Source organism: Macrotis lagotis, chromosome 5 (genome assembly GCF_037893015.1).
Source record: "Macrotis lagotis isolate mMagLag1 chromosome 5, bilby.v1.9.chrom.fasta, whole genome shotgun sequence".
NCBI classification, from domain to species: domain Eukaryota; kingdom Metazoa; phylum Chordata; class Mammalia; order Peramelemorphia; family Peramelidae; genus Macrotis; species Macrotis lagotis.
In genome coordinates this window covers 9,800,167-9,824,250 of record NC_133662.1, presented here as the reverse complement: position 1 = coordinate 9,824,250, position 24,084 = coordinate 9,800,167, and the positions used below count along the sequence as shown (strand labels likewise).

Sequence of the window (24,084 nt, the reverse complement as noted above, 5' to 3'; positions counted from 1 at the left end):
CAACTGAGTAATAGAGCATTGAAAATGGCATAGCCTTGAGACCACCAAAAAAAAGACAGAGAAGAACAAGAAGATATCCTGAGTTTGATAACAAGAACAGAGAAACCATGAGAACCAGAAAACAGTTAAATATTTGGGGAAAGAGTCATTAATCTAAGCGTCTCTCCACCCCTGACCTTTACCTTGGAATTCCCTCAGACCTTTCCTCAAGGAATGAAGCTTATCAGAGAATTCTCCAGTTCTTTTTCTAACAGCTGGAGCAATGGGCTTTCCACTCCAGAACTTCTTTCGTGGAAACCTAAGAATGAACATGAAACAAGTCATCCCCTCCTGCTGGTGAAAACTTGAAGGCTTCCTCTTGAGGGTTGGTATGTATCCCTCACATCAGGAGCAATTGGATTTCAGCCAGGCAATTTCTGCTTTGTGTGGCTCAGGGTTCAGATAGAAGTCAAGGGGTTCTCAGTGATGGAAGACTCCTATCTGTTCCCACTCCATCAAAAGCAAAGTCATAGAGACATAGGAAACAAAGGTAATGGCCTCCCTTGTACCATCCACACTCTCATTGTGACATTTCAAAGTTAGACAAATGAAAATGGGTCAAAGACATAGGATGATGTATATTGTGAAAAATATGTTCTTTTACCTGATTAGGAAGTCTCTGGTATCCTAAAAAGGAAAGAGACACACAATGAGAGTTAACTCACTGATAAATAGGAGTGATTTCCCATGGTTAAAGGAGCAACCTTTTAAAAACAGGAAATAGGGATAATTGGAGACTGTATTCATTACTGTCTGAATAGAAGAGTTAAGAAACAATCACTGCCAATAGCATTGTGTAGCAAGATTTAGAATATTTTTGACTAGAAATTGTCAAATGGCAAACTTCACGACAAAGACAACTTTGGATTTGACTTTGAGTGGTAGATTATAGTCAAAAAGGGATTTTCCATTCTACTTCCTTGCCTCAGAGTTTCCCAACTATTTCATCCAATCAATGGCTTTCTTGTTCCATTCTCTCAACCATTAGTTGTTGTTTTTCAGTCTTTTTCAGGCATGTCTGCCTCTCTGTGACCTCATTTGGGGTTTTCTTGGCAAAAATACTTGAGTGGCTTGTCATTTCCTTCTCTAGCTCATTTTATAGATAAAGAAACTGAGGCAGATTGGTCTAGGGCCATACAGCTAGCAAATCTGAAATCAGATTTGAACCATCTTCCTGACTTCAGGTCCAGTGCAGTGCTCTCTCCATAGTTAGTTGTACCCATCAAGTCCTTGCTGAAGATAGGTATTAGCTGATAGTAAGAGTTAAGATCTCTTCCATGAGATATAAGTCATTTTATAAGTCTGAATTAAATAAGGTATAATTTCACAAGTCTCTGAATTAAATAAGGTATAATGAATCTATGAACATTAGTGAATCTTGCTGTAAAACTATACATTGTAGTGTACCAGTCTGCATTAATAAAGTAGGTTTTCCCATCCAGAGGCTCCCTACACCAACAAAACTAGAGATCCTATCCCTTCACTTCCATGTTAATTTCAGCCCATGTCCTTCTCTGTGGTCCTTAGTCTGGAAATCAGTTGGCCCTCTCAGAGAAAGGAACACAATGCACTAGTTTCTCCCTCAACCTTTTTTTTTCTGACTAAATCATCCATGTTCCCTTTCCCATTTCCTCATACCCTTAGTCCTCTATTTCTCTGTCTTCTGGCCTACCTTTCTTCTCTCCAGAAATGGGAATCAGAGGTCAATGCCAACTGAGTCAATTTCCTATTCTTTTGCCAGAGATTCAGGGCCTTCAACAATTTGGTGCCAACCTTCATTTCTAGTTTTATCTCATAGCCTCAGTACACTCTGGACTCCAAACAAAGTGATCTACTCTACCCTTTGAATGATCCATGCATTCTTCCATTTCCCAAATTTTGCTCATGTAGTTCCCCATACTGGAACAACTTGTCTCTTCCTCTTATCTTCTTGAATTCCTACTTCCTCTTTTTAAGAAATATCAGCCCTAGATCAAAGCAATCCATAGCCATATGAAAAAATGCTCTAAATCATTAATTATTAGAGAAATGCAAATTAAAGCTTCTCCAAGGTACCACCTCACGCCTCTCAGATTGGCCAATATGACCAGGAAGGATAATGATCATTGTTGGAAGGGTTGTGGGAAATCTGGGACACTACTACACTGTTGGTGGAGCTGTGAACTCATCCAGCCCTTCTGGAGAGTTATTTGGAACTATGCCCAAAGGGCAACAAAAATGTGCATACCCTTTGACCCAGCAATACCACTACTGGGTCTATACCCTGAAGAGATGAGGAAAAAGGGTAAAATTATTACTTGTACAAAAATATTTATAGCAGCCATGTTTGTGGTGGCAAAGAATTGGAAATCAAGTAAATGTCCTTCAATTGGGGAATGGCTTAGCAAACTGTGGTATATGTATGTCATGGAACACTATTGTTCTATTAGAAACCAGGAGGGACGGGATTTCAGGGAAACCTGGAGGGATTTGCATGAACTGATGCTGAGTGAGATCATCAGAACCAGAAAAACACTGTACACCCTAACAGCAACATGGGAGTGATGTTCAACCTTGAAGGACTCGCTCATTCCATCAGTACAACAATTGGGAACAATATTGGGACTGTCTGCAAAGGAGAGTACCATCTGTATCCAGATAAGGAGCTGTGGAGTTTGAACAAAGTGCAAGGACTATTCCCTTTAATTTAGAAAAATAAAAAACAGATATCTTATTGTCTGATCTTGTTACCTCTGAGACTTCTCTTCTGTTCTTTAAGGATATGATTTCTCTTTCATCATACCTAATTTGATCAAGGCACAACATGGAAACAAAGTAAAGACTGACAGAGTGCTTTGCGTGGGGGGGAGGGAAGCAAGATTGGGGGGAAAATTGTAAAACTCAAATAATATCTTTAATAAAAATAAATTAAAAAAAAGAAATATCACCTCTGGGGGCAGCTAGGTGGTGCAGTGAATAGAGAACCAGCCTTGGAATCAGGAGTTCCTGAGTTCAAATCTGCCCTCAGACACTTAATTACCTAGCTGTGTGATCTTGGGCAAGTCACTTAACCCCATTGCCTTGCAAAAAAACCCATCATCTCCTCCCCCATAAAAGCATGAACTCATTCTCTCAGTTCTCTGAAATCTGCCCTCCCTAAACAGTAAAAACAATGGCCAAAAACTGCAAGAGACCTTGCTGATATGGAATGCTGGAGGGAAGATGATATTGACATTTCTACAACAACTTCTGCTTTTTTTATTTTGAGATTAATATTTATTGGTTTTCTAAAATTTTATGCATTTCAAATATATAAAACTAGATTTTGACATTTTTTTGGCAAATCTTTAATTTGTAGATGAATAATTATGATGGTAAGTTTTCATGAGACACATGTCATACATCTACTCCAAGAAAACTGTTTAAGCTCATGGGAACTGTTCCATGAATATACAGCCTATGATCTCCTAAAACAAAGAGCATAGTTAAACAGTGCCTATAATAATAAAAAACTTTCTCCCTCTCCCCTACAAGGTAACACCAGTGCAGCTTCCTAATACAGGAACATGTCAATTTACCTGGTAATGACTGGCAAAAGGTCAAAAGTAGACTCCTTGTCTATGGGTAAAACCTAGTTTTCCAATGATCATAAATAAACAAATTTGGTAAGATGATACATACAAGTGTACTCTAACTGTTAACAAAATAGAACAAGTTTTTATATAAGTGGCTGACTACCACAGCTAGTAATTCACTGAGATTCACTTATACGCATACCTTGGAAGCAAGTAAAGCAGGTATTACTCAGCTGCTTTACAAAAGGGGGAAACTGAAGTCCAAAAAGTTTAAAAAGATTTTCCATAGGTCAGAGTCAAAAGTACAGATCAGGGAATCAGGGCCCAGAGTTTCATCAATGATAACATTAATACCACCTTGTATCTTACATTTGTATATGATGTTGTTTATATGCCTTACCTCATTTGCTACTTAGAATAACAACCCTATTATCCTCATTTCATATTTGAGTACACTAAGACCTAGAAAAATGGAAAAGTAAGAACTTGAATCTAGAACTCTTGACTTCTGGTCAAGCACTATTTCCACTAGAACAGACTATCTCTCAAGACCTGGTGGTATTACTTTTATTAAGGAGTCTCTCACCTGCATGAGCTCTGCTGCTGGCTGCTGGGCCTTCTCCTCCAGTTCTGAGATTACAGTCCCTAGCCTGGTGAGTTCCCCAGAGGCCCTGAGGTTGTATTTCTCTCTCCCCTCGATGATCTCTCGCTCCAGTCCCTCAAGTCGTTCTAGCAGGTGCTGCTCTCGTTCTCTCAGAAACTGATGCCCCTGGGCAAACTCTGAGGCAATGTTTTGCTTCTCCATCTGGAGTTTGGTCTACAGTGGATAGAGGTATATACAAAGACACTGAGATAATATAAATACATATACTTTCCTAGGGATCAGAGGATCATAAATTTAGAGTTAGAAGAGATTTTTAATGTCATCAAGCCCAACCCTCTGATTTTCCAGATGAAGAGAGGCACAAATAAGTGTAACTTCCATTGTTGTCACAATTTGTGTCAGAGGTAGGAAATGAACCCAGATCTTCCTGACTCAAAGTCCAGCATTCTAGAAACTATACCAAATTTCCCCATCAAGCATTCACCCAGTCCTGGTTTTCTCTAGCTCAGCACATATCATGAGATCCTTTATGCTTAGCATGGTATTTTGCTTCTTCTGTCCCTACAATAATTCAAGTTATATTCACTTCCTTTTTCCCAATCCCAACTTAACAGAGATAGTTGTGGAAAAAGAACCAATTCTGACATTAAAAGATACAGGCTTGAATATGATCAGAAAGGACAATGATCAATGGAAGGGATGTGAGAAATCTGGGACACTAATACATTGTTGGTGGAGCAGCAAACTCATCCAATCTTTCTGGAGAGCACTTTGGAATTATGCCCAAAGGGTAATAAAAATGTGCATACTCTTTGATTCAACAATATCTCTACTAGGTCTATACTATGAAGAGCTCATGAAAAAGGGCAAAAACAGCACTTGTACAAAAATATTCATAGCAGTCCTATTTGTAGTAGCAAAGAATTGGAAATTGAGTGAATGTCCATCAATTGAGGAATGGGTGAACAAATTGTGGTATGTGTATGTCATGGAACACTATTGTTCTAATAGAAACCAAGAGGGATGGGAATTCAGAGAAGCCTGGAAAGATTTGCATGAACTGATGCTGAGTGAGATGAGCTGAACCAGAAGACCACTGTACACCCTAACAGTTAACACAGGGGTGATGATCAACCTTAATGGACTTGCTCGTTCCATCAGTGCAACAATCAGGCACAATTTTGGGGTATCTGCAAGGGAGAATACCATTTGTATCCAGAGAAAGAATTGTGGAGTTTGAACAAAAACCAAAGACTATTACCTTTAATTTTGTTTTTTAAAAAGTTATCTTATTATGTAATTTTGCTATCTCTTATATTTTATTTTTTTCCTTAAGGATATGATTTCTCTCTCAACACATTCAATTTAGATCAATGAATAGCATGGAAACAATGTAAAGACTATCAGACTGCCTTCTCTGGGGAGTTGGGGGAAGGAAGCAAGATTAGGAGAAAAATTGCAAAATTCAAAAATAAATAAATAGAAAATTTTTTAAACGATACAATTTGTACACATTTTAAGTCATTTCTTCTGGCTTATCCTTGAATAAATCTATCTGGTTCCACAAAAAAAAAAAGATACAGACTTGAATTCTATTTTTGCCACTTAGTATCTGTATAACTTTGGATATTATTCAACTTCTCCATGCCTTGGTTTCTTATCTATTAATTGACTAGATTGGATTAAAATCCCTAAATTCCATGAATCACAAGGGACCTTTCATAATCTCATTTAGGTATAATTATACCATTAGACAGATGAGAAAATGGAAATTCCGAACTTACCTAAAGTTGAGTTATACAGTTGAATAGTGGAAGAGCCAAGCCTAGAATTTAGGTTGGCTGTCAGCTAAGTCCAATGTTCTTTCCATTAAAATCTGAGTTCACTACTCTAGCCAAACTTACACATCAACTTGGCTTGCCTTCTAGGCACTGCACACTGGCTGCTACTGAGGATGTTCTCAAGTTTCTAAGTTCTGTTTTGATTCTTCCCACTCAGATTCATTCCACCCCCTCCTGTGTATTCTTTCTTTCATCACTTATAACTTAGGTGATTGAATTCTCATGCCTAGAATTCTTTTCCCTCCTCTTTTTCATCTTCTGGTTTCAGCCCAACTTCCTTCTTTTTTTCTAGAAGCCTGAACCAATCCCCCTAGTACCTTCTCTGTTGATTACCATAGATTTAAGCCTTCAAGATCTTATTTGTATTTTATTATCTTTACACTGACCCTTGATATCTTTACATTGCTCCTTAAGAGCAGTCTGCCTTTGTCTTTCACTGTATCCCCAGCACTTAGCACATAGCACTTAATAAATTGACTATCTGATCTCACCAATCAAACTTATCTTTTCCTTCCTTTTTTTCTGAAATATTATAAATATTCATTATTATATGTATATTAATCTGTCATGTTGTTTATGTCTTCTCAGCAGAAACCCAGGTAATGTGCCTTCTCTGGCCTGAAAACTACTTACCAGTAGATGCTGAGTCTCAGTTTCTCCCTTCATTTGAAAGCTCTGAACCCTCTCTTTGTCTCTTCTTAGGGTGCCCAAGTGACTCAGGATTTTTTCCTGTGGAAAGTAAAAAGCTGATAAAGGACAGTTGAAATCTAATTTGAGACCTTGGGAAGGGCTAGACTAGACTATCAAATCATTCTCACTCCAGACTATCTGAATGATTGATGGCAGGGCACCCCACATCTAATTTGTGCAATTACCAGGGGAGATACATTTTTCTCATCACCCTCCTGGAAGAGATTTGCAACCCTCCTTCTGGTTAGAAGTTAACCGAACTAGGGACCTCCACATCTTACCCGGTGTGGCTGGGCGGCCTTCTCAATAAGGATGGCTGTGTGGTACTTGTGCTCCCTGGACTCCCGACACATCACACAAAGGAACCGCCCATCATCCTCACAATAATAGTGCAGTTTCTCCTTGTGACGGTCACACTGCATCATTGTCATTGGCTCAGGTCGCTTTTCCTTAGCTTCTCTTCCCTTTTCTACATTGAGTCTCTCAATATTCTGCACAAGGCTGGCCAGCTGCCAAACTGGCCGAGTATTATCCTTCTTAAATGTCTTTTTACAGAGAGGACATGATGGGCGGCCCCCTGGGGGAGCTCGGATGTCTATGACACAACACCGGCAGAAGACATGGCCACAGTCAATGGTCACTGGGTCCCTCAAGTAGTCAAGACAGATGGAGCATGTCACCTCCTCTTCCAAGGTTCTCAAGGGGGCAGAGGCAGCCATGATACCTGGTCTTCAGGAATGATCTCTGCTCTTTTTCCTGTAGACCAGAAGATGAATAATTACTGGAACTTATTATAGTGGCAAAGACTTACAGGGAGAAAAAGTGAGTTCATATAGTAAACAAGGAAAAGCTAAACAAACAGTCATATAAGAATGTAATGGAAAATTATCTGGAAAATAAGAGAAATTCTCAAAAATATAAACTTGTATGAACAAATGAAGGATGAAATAAGTAGAATAAAGAATACAATAAGCAAGATAATAATAGGGTAAATGAAAAGAATGACAAAACAATACCAGACACTGTGCAATTATGACCAAAGTTGGCCTAAGAGATATGGAAATATAACTTTCAGTGTAGAGATGAAGAAATATGGGCATGGAATGCTGCATAAGCTGTCCAAAGGTTTGTTCATCTGGTTGGTTTTTTTTCCTTCTTTGCTGCAAGGGAAGGCTCATTGGGATAGATAAGAAAAGGAGAGGTATGCTTGGAAATTAATGTGATATAAAAATGAAACCTTATGGTTAAAAATTAAGGTTAACTGAGAGGCAAAGTTTCAAGCATGATCAATTTGTTAGTTAAGCTAGCAGTAATCAATAAATCGGGTCAATGGCCTCTCTCAATGACCAAAGACCATGTGACAGGGCTTACTAGCTTTCACATAAGTTTGGGAAGTAAAAGACAACAAAGAACAAGGAGCATCACAAATGGAAAACAATATGATTGGTTACAAAGTCCGAAGTTGTCATAGTCAACGAAAACAATATAGCTGACAGGACACTTGAGCTAGCAACAACCCCTCCTTCCATCCTGCTATCAGAAAAGGATGATTGATAGAATAAACTGAACAGAGTTCTTGGCACCTTCAGAGTTAACTTAAAAGAGATAATAGAGTTCTTGGCTCCCTTATTCATTCTGTAAGGTTTACTAGTAGGAGAACAGATCTCCTTTAATTATATATTAGGGTACAAGATCTGTTAGATAACACGTTCCCTTTAAGGATACATAAGATAATACATATTTCCCATTATTATATTAGGTTACTTAATGGCATAGATATGCCAACAGATGTCCTGGGGTTCCATCAGAACAACTCAAAGATCTAGAAAATAACAAGTTTCTTCTAATCAAAGTGACTTAGAGGAAAAATGAATTTGTAAACCTTAACTCAGAATTGAAGAATGAACTTTTATTCATATCTAAACTTAATTAAGACTCAGTGTAGACATTTAAACAAAGTATATATAAAAGGATTAATCACAGAATAAAATCCATTTTTAATTTTACTAGTTATCAATAATTCATTTAAGTTAATAAAACAATTTAAAAGACTATGATGAGGAATGATAGGTATCAGTCACACTAAAGGCACTTACTTCAAAAATAGTCAAAAAGCAAACAATCAACCAAAAGACAGATATATACCTAGTATTGTACTGACTTAAGTGTAAATTATAGGATAAGATATAGACCAGTGCCTTGAAGGCTTTAATTAATGCTTAATGTATAATTCTGAACATTAATGTGTAATGTGTAACATTAAGCAATTAAGAAAGTAACCAAGTACTAGATTGTATATTACAATCAGTAGGAACTTTAGAGGTCCAGAAAATAGAATGAGCATTGTGAGCTGCTATCATAGTCTAAGAGAGAAGTAGGACCTAAGTTGGGCCTTAAAGGCTAGGAACACAGGGAACGAAATCCTGGTCCTAACATTGCATTCAAAATATATTCATGAAACAAACTTGTGTGACTGACTCTTAATTAGATGTTTTGTTTGTTTTGCCCAGACCTGTCACTGTATCCATGTAGTAGCTACCAGTAAGAAAACTCCTATTATAAATTATAATGTATTTTTGTTTTGTTATTCCAATTGTGTATAATTATTCGTGAACCCATTTGGGATCACCAGCAACAACAACAACTTGGTGTGTAAGTCCAATAGTGGAATCACTAGACCACTATAAGTAGTTTGATGACTTTTAGCATAATGAGAGACATAATTCTAAACTGCTTTCAGGTGTTTATACCAATTCATTATTCAACCAACAGAAAATATTAATGTGAATGAATTCCCATATTGCCATCAACACTGAATGTTCCATTATAATGTCTCCATTATGAGAACCAAACCTCAACAGTATTTTATTTTGCATTCTCTTATTATTGTGATGTGGAAGACTTTTTCACATGGTTGTTAATCATTTTTATTTCTTCTTCCAAATATTGTTCATATGCTTTGACTGAGTATTTAGGAATGGAATTTAATGTTTCAATTCCTTATATATTTTGACTATCAGACTTTGTACTGAGTCTTTTTTCAATAAAATCTGATTCTCCATGATCCTATTTGGAGTTTTCTTGAATACTAGAGTAGTTTGCCATTCCCTTCTGTAGCTCATTAGGCAGATGAGGAAACTGAGACAAACAAGGTTAAGCAACTTGCCTATGGCCACAAATCGAATAAGTGTCTGAGACCAGATTTGAACTCAGAAAATCTTCCTGATTTCTGACTCAGCACTAGTTACTCCCATCAGACTTTAATCATATGTAGTTTATTCCCTGCAACTGAGAGTTTCTCTTCTTATCTCAGCTATATTAAGTTTGTGCAATAATCTATTTAATTTTTATCTAATTAAATCTTTTAATCTAATTAAAATTCTCTGTTTTCTCTTTTATGATATTCTCTGATAAGAAAGCACTGTAGTAAGGAGGAAAGCAATTCATACAGGAAGTTTAGAAAACTGAGAAATACAAATTGGGAATTATGCTTAATGATGCAACCAAACTAATTTTTGAATAAGGCCTGTTGACTTATTAAACTCAAACTAGCTTATATTAATAAGTTGTTAGAGCTTAACTTGCCCATTCTTAGGATCTCACTATTTTACAAGACCTCTTCTTTCCGTATGACTTAAACTTCTTTTAGTGAAAGTTAATTCATTTTGACTCAAAGAAATTTACAAACTTTCCACATGATACTAAACTCACAAAGCGATGTAGCCTATTAATCAACAAACTTCAATAATGTCTACCCAATCAGAATGATTCTAGTTCTCCATTCCCAGAACCATAATTTCCTATTCTTGTCCCTATTCAAGGTACCTAAGCTTACATGGTCAACCAATCAGAAATCAATTAACGCACATGTTAAGCAAGATTGTGTAATTTGTCTCAGTTTCTCTTTATTGGAAAAAAAAAAGCTCTGAAACTTTCCACAGTGTACTTGGCTACTAAATAATCTTGGACCCAATTTATGGTAAATGCTAACTTTTTTTTTAGGGGGTTTTTTTGTAAGGCAAACAGGGTTAAGTGGCTTGCCCAAGGTCACAGAGCTAGGTAATTATTAAGTGTCTGAGACCAGATTTGAACCCAGGTACTCCTGACTCCAAGACCAGTGCTTTATACACTATGCCACCTAGCCACCCCAAATGCTAACTTTTGAAATAAATTGATTGTGCTTGGAATATTGAAGCCTCAGTTTCTCATCACAAATTTAGACAGTGACAAAACCTTGATTCATTCAAGTCCTGTCTCTTATACGTACTAATTATGTAGCCATATGCAAGTCATTTCATCCTTCATTGGCCCCAAGATGTTCTTGGATTTATCAAATACTATATTTGTTTCTGGTCATGCTTATCTAGTCTGTTCTACCAATCTATTTTTCAAACATAGTTTAATTTTGATGATTAATTCATAATACTGGTGTTTCAAATCGATTAAACCTTAAAACTTCAGATTTGGTAGTGTTGGGCCCAGTGTATTATTATTTTCATAATATCTCTTGAGTCTGGGATTTTTGTTCCTATAAGTTATCTTATTATTTTGTCTATTTTTATTTGTCTACTAATCCAATCTCTCAGTGCATTGATTGATATAAGTTCATTTAGGTGGTATCATCATTTTATATTATATTAGTGGGGCTGAGGTGGCTAGGTGGTGTAGTTACGCAGTGGATAGAACACTGGCCCTGGAGAGTCAGGAGTACCTGAGTTCAACTCCAACCTCAAACACTTAATAATTACCTGTGTGGCCTTGGGCAAGCCACTTAACCCCATTGGCTTGCCAAAAAAAAATAAATAAAACTAAAAAATATTAGTGGGGCACCACTATAACCAATTCACATTTCTCCAATGTTTAAATTTTATTTCTCTAAAGAGTATTTTATAGTTGAATTTATAAAAAGTTCTATAGTCCTGGTACCCAAATATCAGCACTCAACTATTTCATGTACTTTGTAATAATTCTGAATAGATCATAGTTGCATAATGTAAGGGATAGAGCTTGAAGCCAGGAAGCCACTACCTCTGACACAGACAGGCTGTGTGACTCTAGACAAAATACTTAATATCTTACTGCTCCAGGTAACTGCCTAAGACTAAAAATTGCTGAGAAGGTACCAATTGGCATAGGTGGAGAAGGCATCCTCCCATAATAAGTTTATTGTACCCACAGAATTATAGGTCTAACTCCTATCCATATTCCTTTAAATAGATTTGTTCTTTCTGTCAAATAAACATAGAAAACAAGAAAACATTCATCAAAATAACTGGAAAATGAATGAAACCTACCGAGTTACCTAATGATTAGCTCCTCCTTATTAAGGGGGAGGAATCAGCTGTTGGTATACAGTCAAACTTGTTAGGGAAAAAAGCTAGCATTTTAAGAAAAAATATAGCATACAACTGAAACAACCCTAAACTATTTAGACATGGAAGGCAAGTCAGGCTAGTAGAACCAAGGAGGCATCCTGGGAGATAATGTATGCCAGTAAAATCAAATCTTTAATATCACTTAACCATTATCTCCCCTCAGATCCTGATGGGGAAAGCCTCATACCCTGAACCCAAAACTTCGGTGAATAATGACATTAAACAATGACAATAAAGATAAGGCATTAAACATATATGTTTTGCCACAATACTCTAAGGACAATGGAACTTTTCCATGTAACTTGAAGCTGAAACATTCCACAAGATATTTCTCCCATTAGAATGTGAGCTCAAAGAAAAGAAGTGATTGATTTTATTTTCTCTGTGTATCCTCAGTGATTTGCAATAGAAAAGTGTTAAAATGCTTTATTTCATTCTTTTTTTTTCTTGCTTTTTGGATTATTTTATCTCATTATTTAGCATTAGCATTATCTCTATATGTGTATCTTCCACATTTTCTAGATAACAATATATTATGGTCTACAAGTGTTATTTTTAATATTTCTGCCTTTCTGAATCTTTTGATGATTCCTTTTTTTCCCCAAGTATGTGATTAAATCTTGTAAAGGTGCCATGACAGTGCAAGAAAATATCTTTATTAACAGTCCTGTTCAGAGCCGGCTAGGTGACGCAGTGACGCAGTGGACGCAGTGACACAGTGGATGCAGTGATGTAGTCAATAGAGTACCGGTCCTGGAGTCAGGAGTGCCTGAGTTCAAATCCAGCCTCAGACACTTGCAAAATAAACAAAAGACAAAAACAAACCAAAAAAAGGGTCCTTTTCAGTAATAAGAGTCCTGTTCAGTAATATCCAATCTCTATCTTGCCCAACATTCTGCTTTTAGATAGGACTAAGTCAGAAAGAGAAAAGACATCTCCAACAAGGATTAATTATCTATGTTGCTGTGCTAAGTACTTCAGTGAAGATATTTAATACTGATAGTTTCATTAAATGTGTAGATCACATTCCCTTGCTTGACTCATTTGGGTTTTTTTTGTGATTTATTAACATTTTGTTTTCCAATTATATACAATAGTAGTATCTGCCTATCATTTTTGTAAGGTTTTGAATTTTACAATTTTTCCCCCACCCTCCCTTCCCCCAAACAGAAGGCAGTCTGATAGTCTCTATATTGTTTCCATGCTATACCTTGATTGAAATGGAATGCTATAAGAGTAAACAAAATCCCCCCCAAAAAAATAATTAACCTCAAGAAGAGAGAGAGGAAAAAAAATGTACTTCAGTTTGTGTTCAGAGTCTAATGACTCTGTCTCTGGGAGGAGTTGCTTTCTTTATCATAAGTCCGCCAGAGAAGTAAGTTACTTCAATATTTTTCCCTCAGTTGCTATCACTAGCTGTACCTCCACTCTATTCCTCCCCACTCTCATTTATTCTTTTCTCTCTCTCTCTTTTCATCCTGGCCCTGTCCAAAAGTGTGTTGTATCTGAGTACCCTCTACCTCGATCTTCCCTCTCTTCTATCACCTATTCCCCCCATTCCCTCCCCCCCATTTCCCCTTATCCCATCCCTTTCTTCTCATTTTTCTCTAGGGTAAGATAAATTTCCTCACCCTATTAAATGTGTATGTGATTTCCTCTCTGAGCCATTTGTGATGAGAATAAAGGCTCACTCATTCCTCCTTGCCTTCCCTCTTTCCACTCCATTGAAAAAGCTTTTTCTTGACCCTTATGTAAAATTTCTTAGCTTCTTCTTCATATCCTTTCCCTTCCTCCCAGTACTTTCCATTATCACTCATTGAATCCATCTTTTTACTGTATTATACCATGTGGGTACACAGGCTATTCTAACAGCCATGACACAAATCATCTCCAAGTAAACCGCCACCTGGACAGTCTCAGGAGCCAGCTTGCTGCCCTGAGAGATAAGGTGAGTCAGAGTCCTTGGGAGCCAGAGTCCTTGGGAGCTGGACATTGCGCCCCACTGACCAAGGGCACTAGACACAGCTGTACCTTATCTCCTCCCTAACGTACCCCCCTATCCTGTAATGCAAGACGCTGCACGTACACACTGATTGTATCTTCCCCACAATTACCTCATTATTCTTTGTTCTACACCATGGAAGACCTAACAGTATATATGTAATAGCTAAGCAGTAATAAAATTGAGCTGGAGGCATAAGGCAGTAGTGGCTTGACTCCTTATTCTCAGCTCCCCTACTGGAGGACGTCGCCGCTGTGGGCCCCAAGGAAGCAAGCCACAACAAATGGTGTTGAAATTCGGGAACCCCCTCTGAAGGGCACTTCAGACTCGCACTCCTCCTTGCTGGCCAAGGTAAGTGCCCCATTCCGGCCAGTCTCTCGGCGGTCCCCCAGCCCCAGTGGCCCCACAGCTATTAGAGCCCCCTGTAGTCCCTTATCCTAATGGGGAATCTTCCCCCTTATTCCCAAGATATACAAGTACAGGTTCTTAAACAACTCCTAAGTCCCTGTCGCCTGAAATGCACTGAAAAAGAATATAACACTCCAGGAGGTTTTGGCTTTGGCCCCCTGGATTGAAGCTGGTCACATCCTGGATCCTGATGTTTGGGGGCGTGTTTTGATACTTGCCCGCAGAGCTGAGGTCCATGGTAACTTTTCTTCCCCGCTGCCCTTCTATCCTATTGTCACTACAATACATACCTGCCTTTCAGGGAGAGAGGAAAAGCCTCAAGATATTTTACAGGCAGCTTTAGATGCAGAAAAGGCCAGAGCAGAGAGCCCGTGCCACCTCACTGAGGTCTGCAATGAGGGCACTCAAACTGATGAGAAATCCACTTTCCCCCCTCCTCCTAAGCCCTCCCCAGCTCCTCTGCCAGACAAACCCCCCCCCCAAAGCCTCCTCGTCTCTACCCTGAGTTGCCTCGGGGAAATGACTGGATCCAACTCCCCCAACACTCTCCCCCAGAGCCACCCTGGACACACAGTAAAATCCCTGACAAGCCCATTGATAATAACCCCTGGGGCCTGAAACATCAAGATGCTTCCCCTGCCCCCTCAGCACCTACTAATGACTTCACAGAAGCCTGCCAGATGAGATTCCTGCTGGGGTGCATTTTCCCCCAAGCCAGAACCTTTCATTCAGGCTTTCCCAGTTAATGTTAACCCTACCCCATAAAGACCCTTAAGGTGGTATCCCACAGATGCTAAGGTCGTGGAAAGGATGAGGAAGGTTGCCAGGGAGGAAGGCCTTAATAGCCCCTACTTGCAAAGCATGTTAGACACTTGGAGCATTGATCTTAATTGCCTAGGGGACTATAAACAACTCATGTGGACCCTTTTAACCTCTGGGGACTTTCTCATGTGGAAGGTAGCCTTTTATGATGAATGCGAACAACAGGCTGAGTGCAATAGCCGCACTGGTGTCCAGCTAACCTTTAGCATGCTGGCAGGGGAAGGGACCTTTAGTACTACAAACATCCAGTCCCAGGGCCCCCTGAGTACTATGATCAGGTCCGACTCTGTGTACTATGGGCTTGGCGTCGCACACCGTGATCAGGCCCCTCTAAAGAGCCCTTGTGCAAACTCATCCAAGGACCAACAGGGCCCTTTTCTGATTTCGTTGCTCGGGTCCAAGAGGCTGTTGAATTAAAGTCACTCACACAGGAGCAGCCAATGCCCTTACTAAAGAACTCATTAAGGAAGGCTACTCCCAGGAATGCCCGAGGCTGATCGATCTTTCTAAATCCACTCACATGGAAGATTGGGTTTTAGCATGCCGGGAGGTGGGGTCTATGACCCATCAAGCCTCTGCCCTAGACCGAGCCCTAGAGACCTTGCAGATACAAGTTCAGAGTGCACAGACAGGGAACCAAGACAGGAATTGTTATGCATGTGGGGGAACGGGCCACCTAGCACGAGAATGCACTAATCTGCAGCACCAATTCCCTGGTGCTGCCCCCAGCCATGGGCCCCAGCCCTTACAGACAAGGAAGCCACGGACACCCTGCCCCAAATGTAAGAAAGGCCTTCATTGGGCTAAAGACTGTCGTTTGGATCTCGCTCCCCCTCCTCCTTCCCCCTCTGGAAACGGGATGTGGGGCAACCCTCAGCCCCGCGCCTAAGAGGGAACAAAATCCTCTGGACAGCACCCATTCAACTTGGGCAGCCCAGAATGTCCCTAAAATTGGCCAGGTCAGTCTAGACTGGGGTCATTGACACAAGAACTGACACCACCGTTATCCCTGCCGATCAGGCCCCCAGTGAATGGCCCACTGAAAAAGGACCCACCATCATGGGGGTCTGTGGGGAAACATCCACTCGGATGCTATCCCAAGACCTCTGATGGGAGGACTGGGAAGGTCATCCAGGATCCATCCGACCCCTCCTGGTACCAAGTGCTCCCCAAGTCATTTGAGGAAGGGACCTCCAGAAACAGATGGGTCTCCACATATCCACTGATGTCTCTACCGGTCACCCCCAATTCTAGAGGCCACTGCTCCACCCCCGCCGTCCTTCCCTCCTTGCCCCCCACCTACCCCAATGCAATGGAAGGATGAGACCCCCTTATGGACAGATCAGTGGCCTTTACCTACTATTAAATTGACTGCTCTGCTCCCTTGTCTTGGAGCAGCTTTTCTTGGGACACATTGTTCATTCCACCAGTCCCTGGAACTCCCTGATTTTTATTATCCCAAAAAAAGACACCAGGAAAATATCGTCTCTTACATGACCTCCGGAGACCCAACAGCTGGCTCGTCCCCATGGGCCCATTACAGCCAGGTCTCCCTCACCCATCGGCTATACCCAAAAACTAACCCATTTTTGTCATAGACATTAAAGACTGCTTTTACAGCATTCCCCTGCATCCTCAGGATGCTCCCCGCTTTGCTTTTTCCGTTCCTGCTACAAACTATGAATCTCCAAATGACCGCTTTCATTGGGTGGTTCTGTCTTAGGGCATGGCAAATAGCCCCACCCTTTGTCAGACTTATGTTGCTGCAGCCCTCAAACCCATCGTACCTACCCACATCTAACCTGCATCCACTACATGGACGTTATATTATTGTCCCACCCCTCTCAGGCCACCCTTAAGACGATAGAGGCCTGGGTTATAGAGAGCCTTTCTAATTTTGGCCTGAAAATAGCTCCGGATAAGATTCAGAGGCACCCCCCATTTACCTACCCGGGCTTTAAGGTGCATTCTTCCTCGGCCCTCTTAGGCCAGCCAGTCATTACCATTCCAAAGAAACTCAGTCTTACTTCCCTCTAGGAGATTTGCAGGAACATTAACTGGCTTCACCCCTCCCTACCTGTCTCAATTAAAGATTTGCAGCCGCTTTTCGACTGCCTTAGAGGCTCCCCTGATCCCTCTAGCCCCCCTGTGTGCTGACCAGCGACGCCATAGCAGCCACTGACAAAGTTAACTCGGCTTTATGCCTAGCTACTATCTCCCAAAGGGACCCTCACAAACCGTTCTCCCTGATTGTCTTTCCACACATTGCCCTCCTCTGGCAGAGTGCACCCCTTGCTTTGGGTACACCTATCACGGTCCTCCCTTCCCCGTATAGCCTCACCAGTGTTGTCCTTGGCTCATCTCATCCTAAAGGGTCGGAAGGCTGCCAAAGTTCATTTCGGAACTGACCCTGACAAACTTGTCCTCCCCATACCCCTTCACCATATCCCTCACTGCTTTTCTGACTCCCTTGACCTTGCCGTGGCACTTCTGGGCTTTGCCGGGTCTGTTGGTAACCATTACCCACCCTCCCCTCTCCTCAAGGGGGATTTCAGCACTCCCCATCAGCACACTCCCCTTCTCATTTCCCTCCCCTTGACCCATTCCACAGGCTTATGTAGCCTTTACAGCTGCAAAGAGAAAGCACCTGGGCTATGTCATCTACAAAAATGGATCTGTTTTGTTCACTCATAAGAGCCCTCACACCCAGTCTGTGCAATGGGGAGAACTGCAGGCCCTGGCCTTGGTCCTTGCCCGCTTCCCCTCGATCCCATCCACATTTTCAGTGACAGTGCTTATGCTATGCAAATGCTTTCTAGCCTCCCCTTTGCATCCCTGCCCCCAGAAGACGCCAACCTCATCTCTGCTCTTATGCATTTCTGCCAGTCACTTCTACACAGCAGAGCAGCACCATGGTTCCTCTCCCACATCCGCTCACATGCTGGGCTGCCAGGCCCCTTGTCTGCAGGCAAAGGTCTCGTGGACAATCTTATCTTGTTAACTGCCCCCTCTGACCCTCTACAGCAGGCAAAGGAGCTCCACCACAGGTTTCATTTGTCCCCAGCATCCCTTCACCGTCTTTACCCTGATTTAACCATTGAGGCATGCAAACACCTCTCTCGACAGTGCAGTAAGTGTGCACTCTTTTTACCCCTCGGCCCACTCACTAAGACAGGAGTCAACCCTCGCAGGCTCTGACCCAACTCTTTGTGGCAGGCTGATGTCACTCATTTTGTGCCCTGTGGCTGGCACAAATACATATTTACTTGTATTGACACTTTTTCTCACTTTCTTTTTGCTGAAGCCATGACTTCTGAAACTTCCAGAGCAGTTGTCACTGCTTTGATGGCCGCCCTCTGCACCCTAGGGGTCCCTCACACTATAAAAACAGATAATGGCCCCTGCTTTACCTCTTCCACCTTTGCCGCATTTTGTTCCCAGTGGAGAATTAAACATGTCATGGGAATCCCTCACAACCCACAAGGCCAGGCAACTGTTGAACGGACTCACGGCACGTTAAAGAACACTCTCCTAAAACAAAAAGACAATGATGCCCACAACTGGCGTGGCCCAAAAATTGCCCTGCACAGGGCCCTCTTTACTATGAACTTCCTGACTTTTGATTCCAAAGGGTTTCCCCCCTGCCTTTAAACACTGGGGGGCCCTTTTCCCAGCCACACCTTTGCCCATGGTTCACTGGAAGGATCCTATTTCTAACAAATGGAGGGGACCTGACCCTATTCTAACACAAGGGAGAGGGTTTGCTTATATTTTTCCCACGGATTGCACTGCCCCGCTGTGGATTCTCCACCGTTGGATCCGACCTGCCTCTCGAGATGACGCCCACGTCGCAGCCTTCACCAAAGAGATGCAGAGAATGTCGCTGAACAACAGTAGACGAGACCCAAGACGCCGAGGATGGAGGGGGGGAGGAGGCAATTCCCCCAACCTCCCACAGTGCTCCAGGACCAGCTCCCCACCTTGGCAAAAAGAGCAATGGACTTTAAACCCAGAGGACACTTGTCTCTTCACCAACTCCTCATTACTATGCTGTTCCAAAGTACGGGCCACCCCCCCGAATGGGCACTTATCCTCTCCCTCCCAATTCTTTTACCCGTAGGTTATGATGCATCTCTCTTCCCTGAGCTCTTTGCCAGTAGTGGAACTGTGGGTCTCCCCACACTCACACCGGAAGAACAAGCATCCACACCGTTTCCTGGGACTCCTAACATTTCCAATTCTGTTGGTTTCACCTTTAACTGGTCCTTTGCACACCTGTACTAGGTCCCGCTAACTCGCTCATTTTTTGCCTTTGACTCTTCTGACATAAGATTCCCAGCTGGAAGTCTATGGGGATATAATGGTACTAGTGTGTGCTGGCCCAAGGATTTTAGAACACTGTACTATGGACCTGAGAATACTAGACCAGCCCAAATTCCACACTCCCCTACTCCCCTCCCTGCCCTTTTCTCGCTAACATTAGACATTCCCCCCCGGTTCTGGTCTCCACAGATCCCCTGAGCCCCATGCAGAGGCCCCTATGCATTCCGCATCGGTTCCCAGCTCAGTATCTATTCTGATTTAGATCAGATTGGGGCACCCCCATTGAGATAAAGACCCCCCCCCCCATATACAAAATACACCGCCCTGTCTCAGGCCCCTCTGTGTGGCCCTTCAGCCTGCACAGACATTAGACCTCTTTTTTTCATGAGAGGGCTTGTCTGGTATAATGGAACTTGGGGAAAAACGGACCCTAGGTGGTCCAAGCTAGCACTGCTTGAGCCTACAATACAGCCAGAAAAATCAGTATTTTTACACAGTCAGGCCTGCCTCACACCCCCATTTTTCTGGGTAGCTACCAGTCTGACCCCTGACCACTCTGATATCTTGAACTGCTCCAATAATAATTCTTGCTATCTTACCTCCTGCACCCTGCCTGATGCCGACACACATGTCCTGGTCCGTACACCCAGGTATCTATGGATACCTGTGACCACTGATGGGTGGACTCAGCAAATTACAATCTATCACAGGGAATCCCAAGCCATTGGCCTACTTGCCCTGCTCATAGCATCCCTTATTACATTTATAGCCTCTGCAGCCACCTGTATAGCCACCACCTTTGCCACCAACCCACAGCCAGAGGATATAGAGCACATGCTCAGACAAATGGCTGGAATCTTTCACCAGCAAAATGAGGTTAATAATCTCCTAAGAGGAGCTATCCTTAACCTAAACCAACAGCTAGCCCTCACTAATGAATGAATCTCTTTTGTAGAACAGCAAATTAGGACCATGTGTGATGCAAGATATACCTCCTTTTGTGTAACACCATGCCTTGTAAAAAAACTTTCCCATGCTCAGACTCTCCTCAATAGGCAGCTTTCTTCCCAGTGGGACTCCCACTTACAATCCCTGCTTGCCAACATGACATATAAGGTCCTATACCTCAATGACACGGTCATCCGACCACGACTAGATAGTGATTCCATAGACATGCTCTCGCATAATTTTTTTAGCTGGACTTCCCCAACCAAAATTATTCTTGGGGTTCTCATTCTTATTTGTCTATTACTCCTCCTCTGTTCTTTGATTAACCGGCGCAGAGTTAAAAAAGCCCTCATCGGCTCTGCCATGACTATCCAGGCCCTCCAGGTCCTAAATGAAAAACGGGGGGAGATGTGGGTACACAGGCTATTCTAACAGCCATGACACAAATCATTTCCAAGTAAACCACCACCTGGACAGTCTCAGGAGCTGGCTTGCCACCCTGAGTGATAAGGTGAGCCGGAGTCCTTGGGAGCCAGAGTCCTTGGGAGCTGGACATTCCACCCCACTGACCAAGAGCACTAGACACAGCTGTGCCTTATCATCTTCTCCCTAACGTACCCCCCATCCTGTAATGCAAGACGCTGCACAAACACACTGCTTGCACCTCCCACAATTACCTCATTATTCTTTGTTCTACCCTGGAAGACCTAAAAGTATGTATGTAATAGCTAAGTAATAATAAAATTGAGTTGCAGGCATAAGGCAGTAGTGGCTTGACTCCTTATTCTCAGCTCCCCTCCTGGAGGGAGGTCGCTGCTGTGGGCCCCAAGGAAGCAAGCTACAACAATTCCATTATATTCTGCTCTTTCCTAAGTCCTGTCCATATATGTTCCTTCTAACAGTTCTTATAAATGAGAAAGTTCATATGAGTTATCAGTAGCTTCTTCCCATGCAGGAATACAAACAGTTCAATATCATTAAGTTCCTCATAGTTAGTCCTTGTCTACCCCATCTATGGTTCACCAGAGTCCTGTACTTGGAGATCAAACTTTCTGTTCAGTTCTGGTTGTTTCAATAGGAAAAGTCCCCTGTTTCATTGAAAGTCCATCTTTCCCCTGAAAGAGTATGTTCATTTTTGCTAGGTAGTTGATTCTCGGTTATAAACCAAGATCTTTTGCCTTCCAGAATATCATATTCCAATCCCTATGAGCCCTTAATGTAGATGCTGCCAGATCCTGTGTAATCCTGACTATGGAGCCTCAGGAGTTGAATTGTCTGTTTCTGGCAACTTTTAGAATTTTCTCTTTGATTTGGGAGTTTGGGAATTTGGCTATAATATTCCTGGAAGTTTTTTCTTTTGAGATCTCTTTCAGGAGGTGACTGGTGAATTCTCTCAATTTCTATTTTACCCTCTGCTTCTAGGATCTCAGGGAAATTTTGCTGTATTATTTCTTGAAAAATGAAGTCTAGGCTCTTCTCCTGGTTGTGGCTTTCAGATAGTCCAATAATTTTTAAATTATTTCTTCTAGATCTGTTTTTGAGGTCGGTTGTTTTTCCAATGAGATATTTCATATTTTCTTCTAATTTCTGGCTTTTTTGGAAGAGTTTTATTTCTTCCTGATCTCTTCTGAAGTCATCAGCTTCCTTTAGCTCCATTCTGCATTTGAAGGAGTTATTTTCTTCAGAGAGATTTTTTATCTCCTTTTCCAGCTGGCCAATTCTGCTTTTTAAGGCATTCTCTTCATTTGCCTTTTGTTCTGCTTTTTCCATTTGGCCTAAACTGGTTTTTAACATATTATTTTCTTCAGTATTTTTTGTATATCTTTCATCAAGCTGCTGATTTGGTTTTAATGATTTTTCTGCACTGCTCTCATTTCTCTTCCCAATCTTTCCGCCATCTTCCTTAATTGTTTTTCAAAGTCTGTTCTGAGCTCATCCATAGTCTGAACCCGTTTTCTATTTCTCTTGGAGGTTTTGGATATGGAAGCTTCGATTTTTGGTTTTTTATCATCTGAGTATGTGTTTTGATCTTCCATGGTACTAAAGGAATTCTCTATGGTCAGATTCTTCTTTTTCTGTTGTTTACTCATTTCCTCAGCCCAAGATAGCACTTCCAAGGCTTTGAGGTTTTTTGAGGGGAACACCCCACTGGGACCTTTATTCCTCCAAGGTGTTATGCTCTCTAGCATATGCTTTGATATGTAGATGACCAACTCAGTTCCCTCTTCCCTGGAACTATAAGGAGGGATCCTGCTTGGCTACTTAGTATGGAAGCCCAAATTGTAACCTGGATCTGAGTGTAGGCAAATAGCAGTCTTACCCTGAGGGAGAGCAGAGAAATTTCTGCAATCTTCCCTGACCCCCTTACTTCTGGGGGTGAAGGCTGCTTTCTCCAGATTCTCGCTGCAGATGCTGCTGCCAGTGCTCCTCACTCCACACTCATTCTGGTTTAGCTCTCATCACCCCTTCATCCCCAGTGATCTCTGGGCTGGGCTGAGCTGGGCTGAGCTGCAGCTGCAGCTTTCTTCCAGCCCTGGGGTCCTGGTGAACCAGACCTTTCGCATGGACCTTCTAAGTTATCTTGGACTGGGAAAATATATCACTCAGTCTTTCTGTGGGTTCTGGTCCTCTAAATTTTGGCTAGTCATAATTTGTTGGCTTTTAAGAGTTTTGGGGGGAAGGAGTTCCCAGGAAATGCTGCCTTTACTCCGCCATCTTGGCTCCGCCCCAACTTAACTTTATTTTTAGTGAGACCTTGTCTGCAGTAAACATTGTTGGTCCTATTTTTCAGATTCTGCCAAAGTGTAATATATATACTACTCCAGCTTCTATTTTAACTCTTTTTTTCCAATTTAATATTTATTTATTGTCATTTTGTACATTTTTTATACATTAATAAAATATTCTTGTTTAAGAGTAAACAAAATACCCCCTCCCCCAAAAAAATATAGACTCACTTGAGCGATAAAGTAAAGGGGAGAGGGAAAAAAATTAAAATTAAAATTAAAAAATAATAGTAATAATTGTAGGTATGGCCAGGTGGCACAGTGGATGGATCACCAGCCCTGGAGCCAGGAGCACCCAAGCCCATATCTGGCCCCATACACCCAACAATCACCCAGCTGTGTGACATGCAAGCCACCCCAACCCCACTGCCCTGCATAAACCAAAGGAAAAAAAGTCCTAAAATAAAATAAAGTAGTAATAATAGTAGGGGCAGCCCGGTGGTGGCGCAGTGGACAGAGCACTGGCCCTTGAGCCAGGAGCACCCGGGTCCAAATCCAGCCTCAGACACCCAACGATCACCCTGTTATGCAACCCCAGGCAGGCCACCCAGCCCCATTTGCCCTGCAACACCCCCAAAATAATAATAATAATAAAAAATGTGCTTCAGTCTGTTCCAACACCACCAACTCTGTCGCAGGTGGATCACATTCTTTAGGATAAGTCCATCACAAAAGTTACTTCCATATTTTTT

General features: G+C 41.7%; 1 protein-coding gene across 3 annotated transcripts in view; it reads right to left on the bottom strand.

Moving 5' to 3' along the window:
• The window catches only part of TRIM26 (tripartite motif containing 26), a 71,237-nt gene that overhangs the window by 11,659 nt on the left and 35,494 nt on the right, over window positions 1-24,084 (bottom strand). For 2 of the 3 annotated variants that reach the window (XM_074236813.1, XM_074236811.1), the window contains exons 2-6: window positions 7,010-7,484; window positions 6,672-6,767; window positions 4,180-4,410; window positions 644-666; window positions 183-298 (exon numbers count right to left, since the gene is read on the bottom strand). In XM_074236813.1, coding sequence (XP_074092914.1) covers window positions 183-298; window positions 644-666; window positions 4,180-4,410; window positions 6,672-6,767; window positions 7,010-7,447 — 904 coding nt within the window. In that variant the 5' untranslated portion in view covers window positions 7,448-7,484. Of the gene's footprint in view, window positions 1-182; window positions 299-643; window positions 667-4,179; window positions 4,411-6,671; window positions 6,768-7,009; window positions 7,485-18,745; window positions 19,765-24,084 lie in introns of those variants that run through there. The other variant, XM_074236812.1, reaches the window with a different exon arrangement.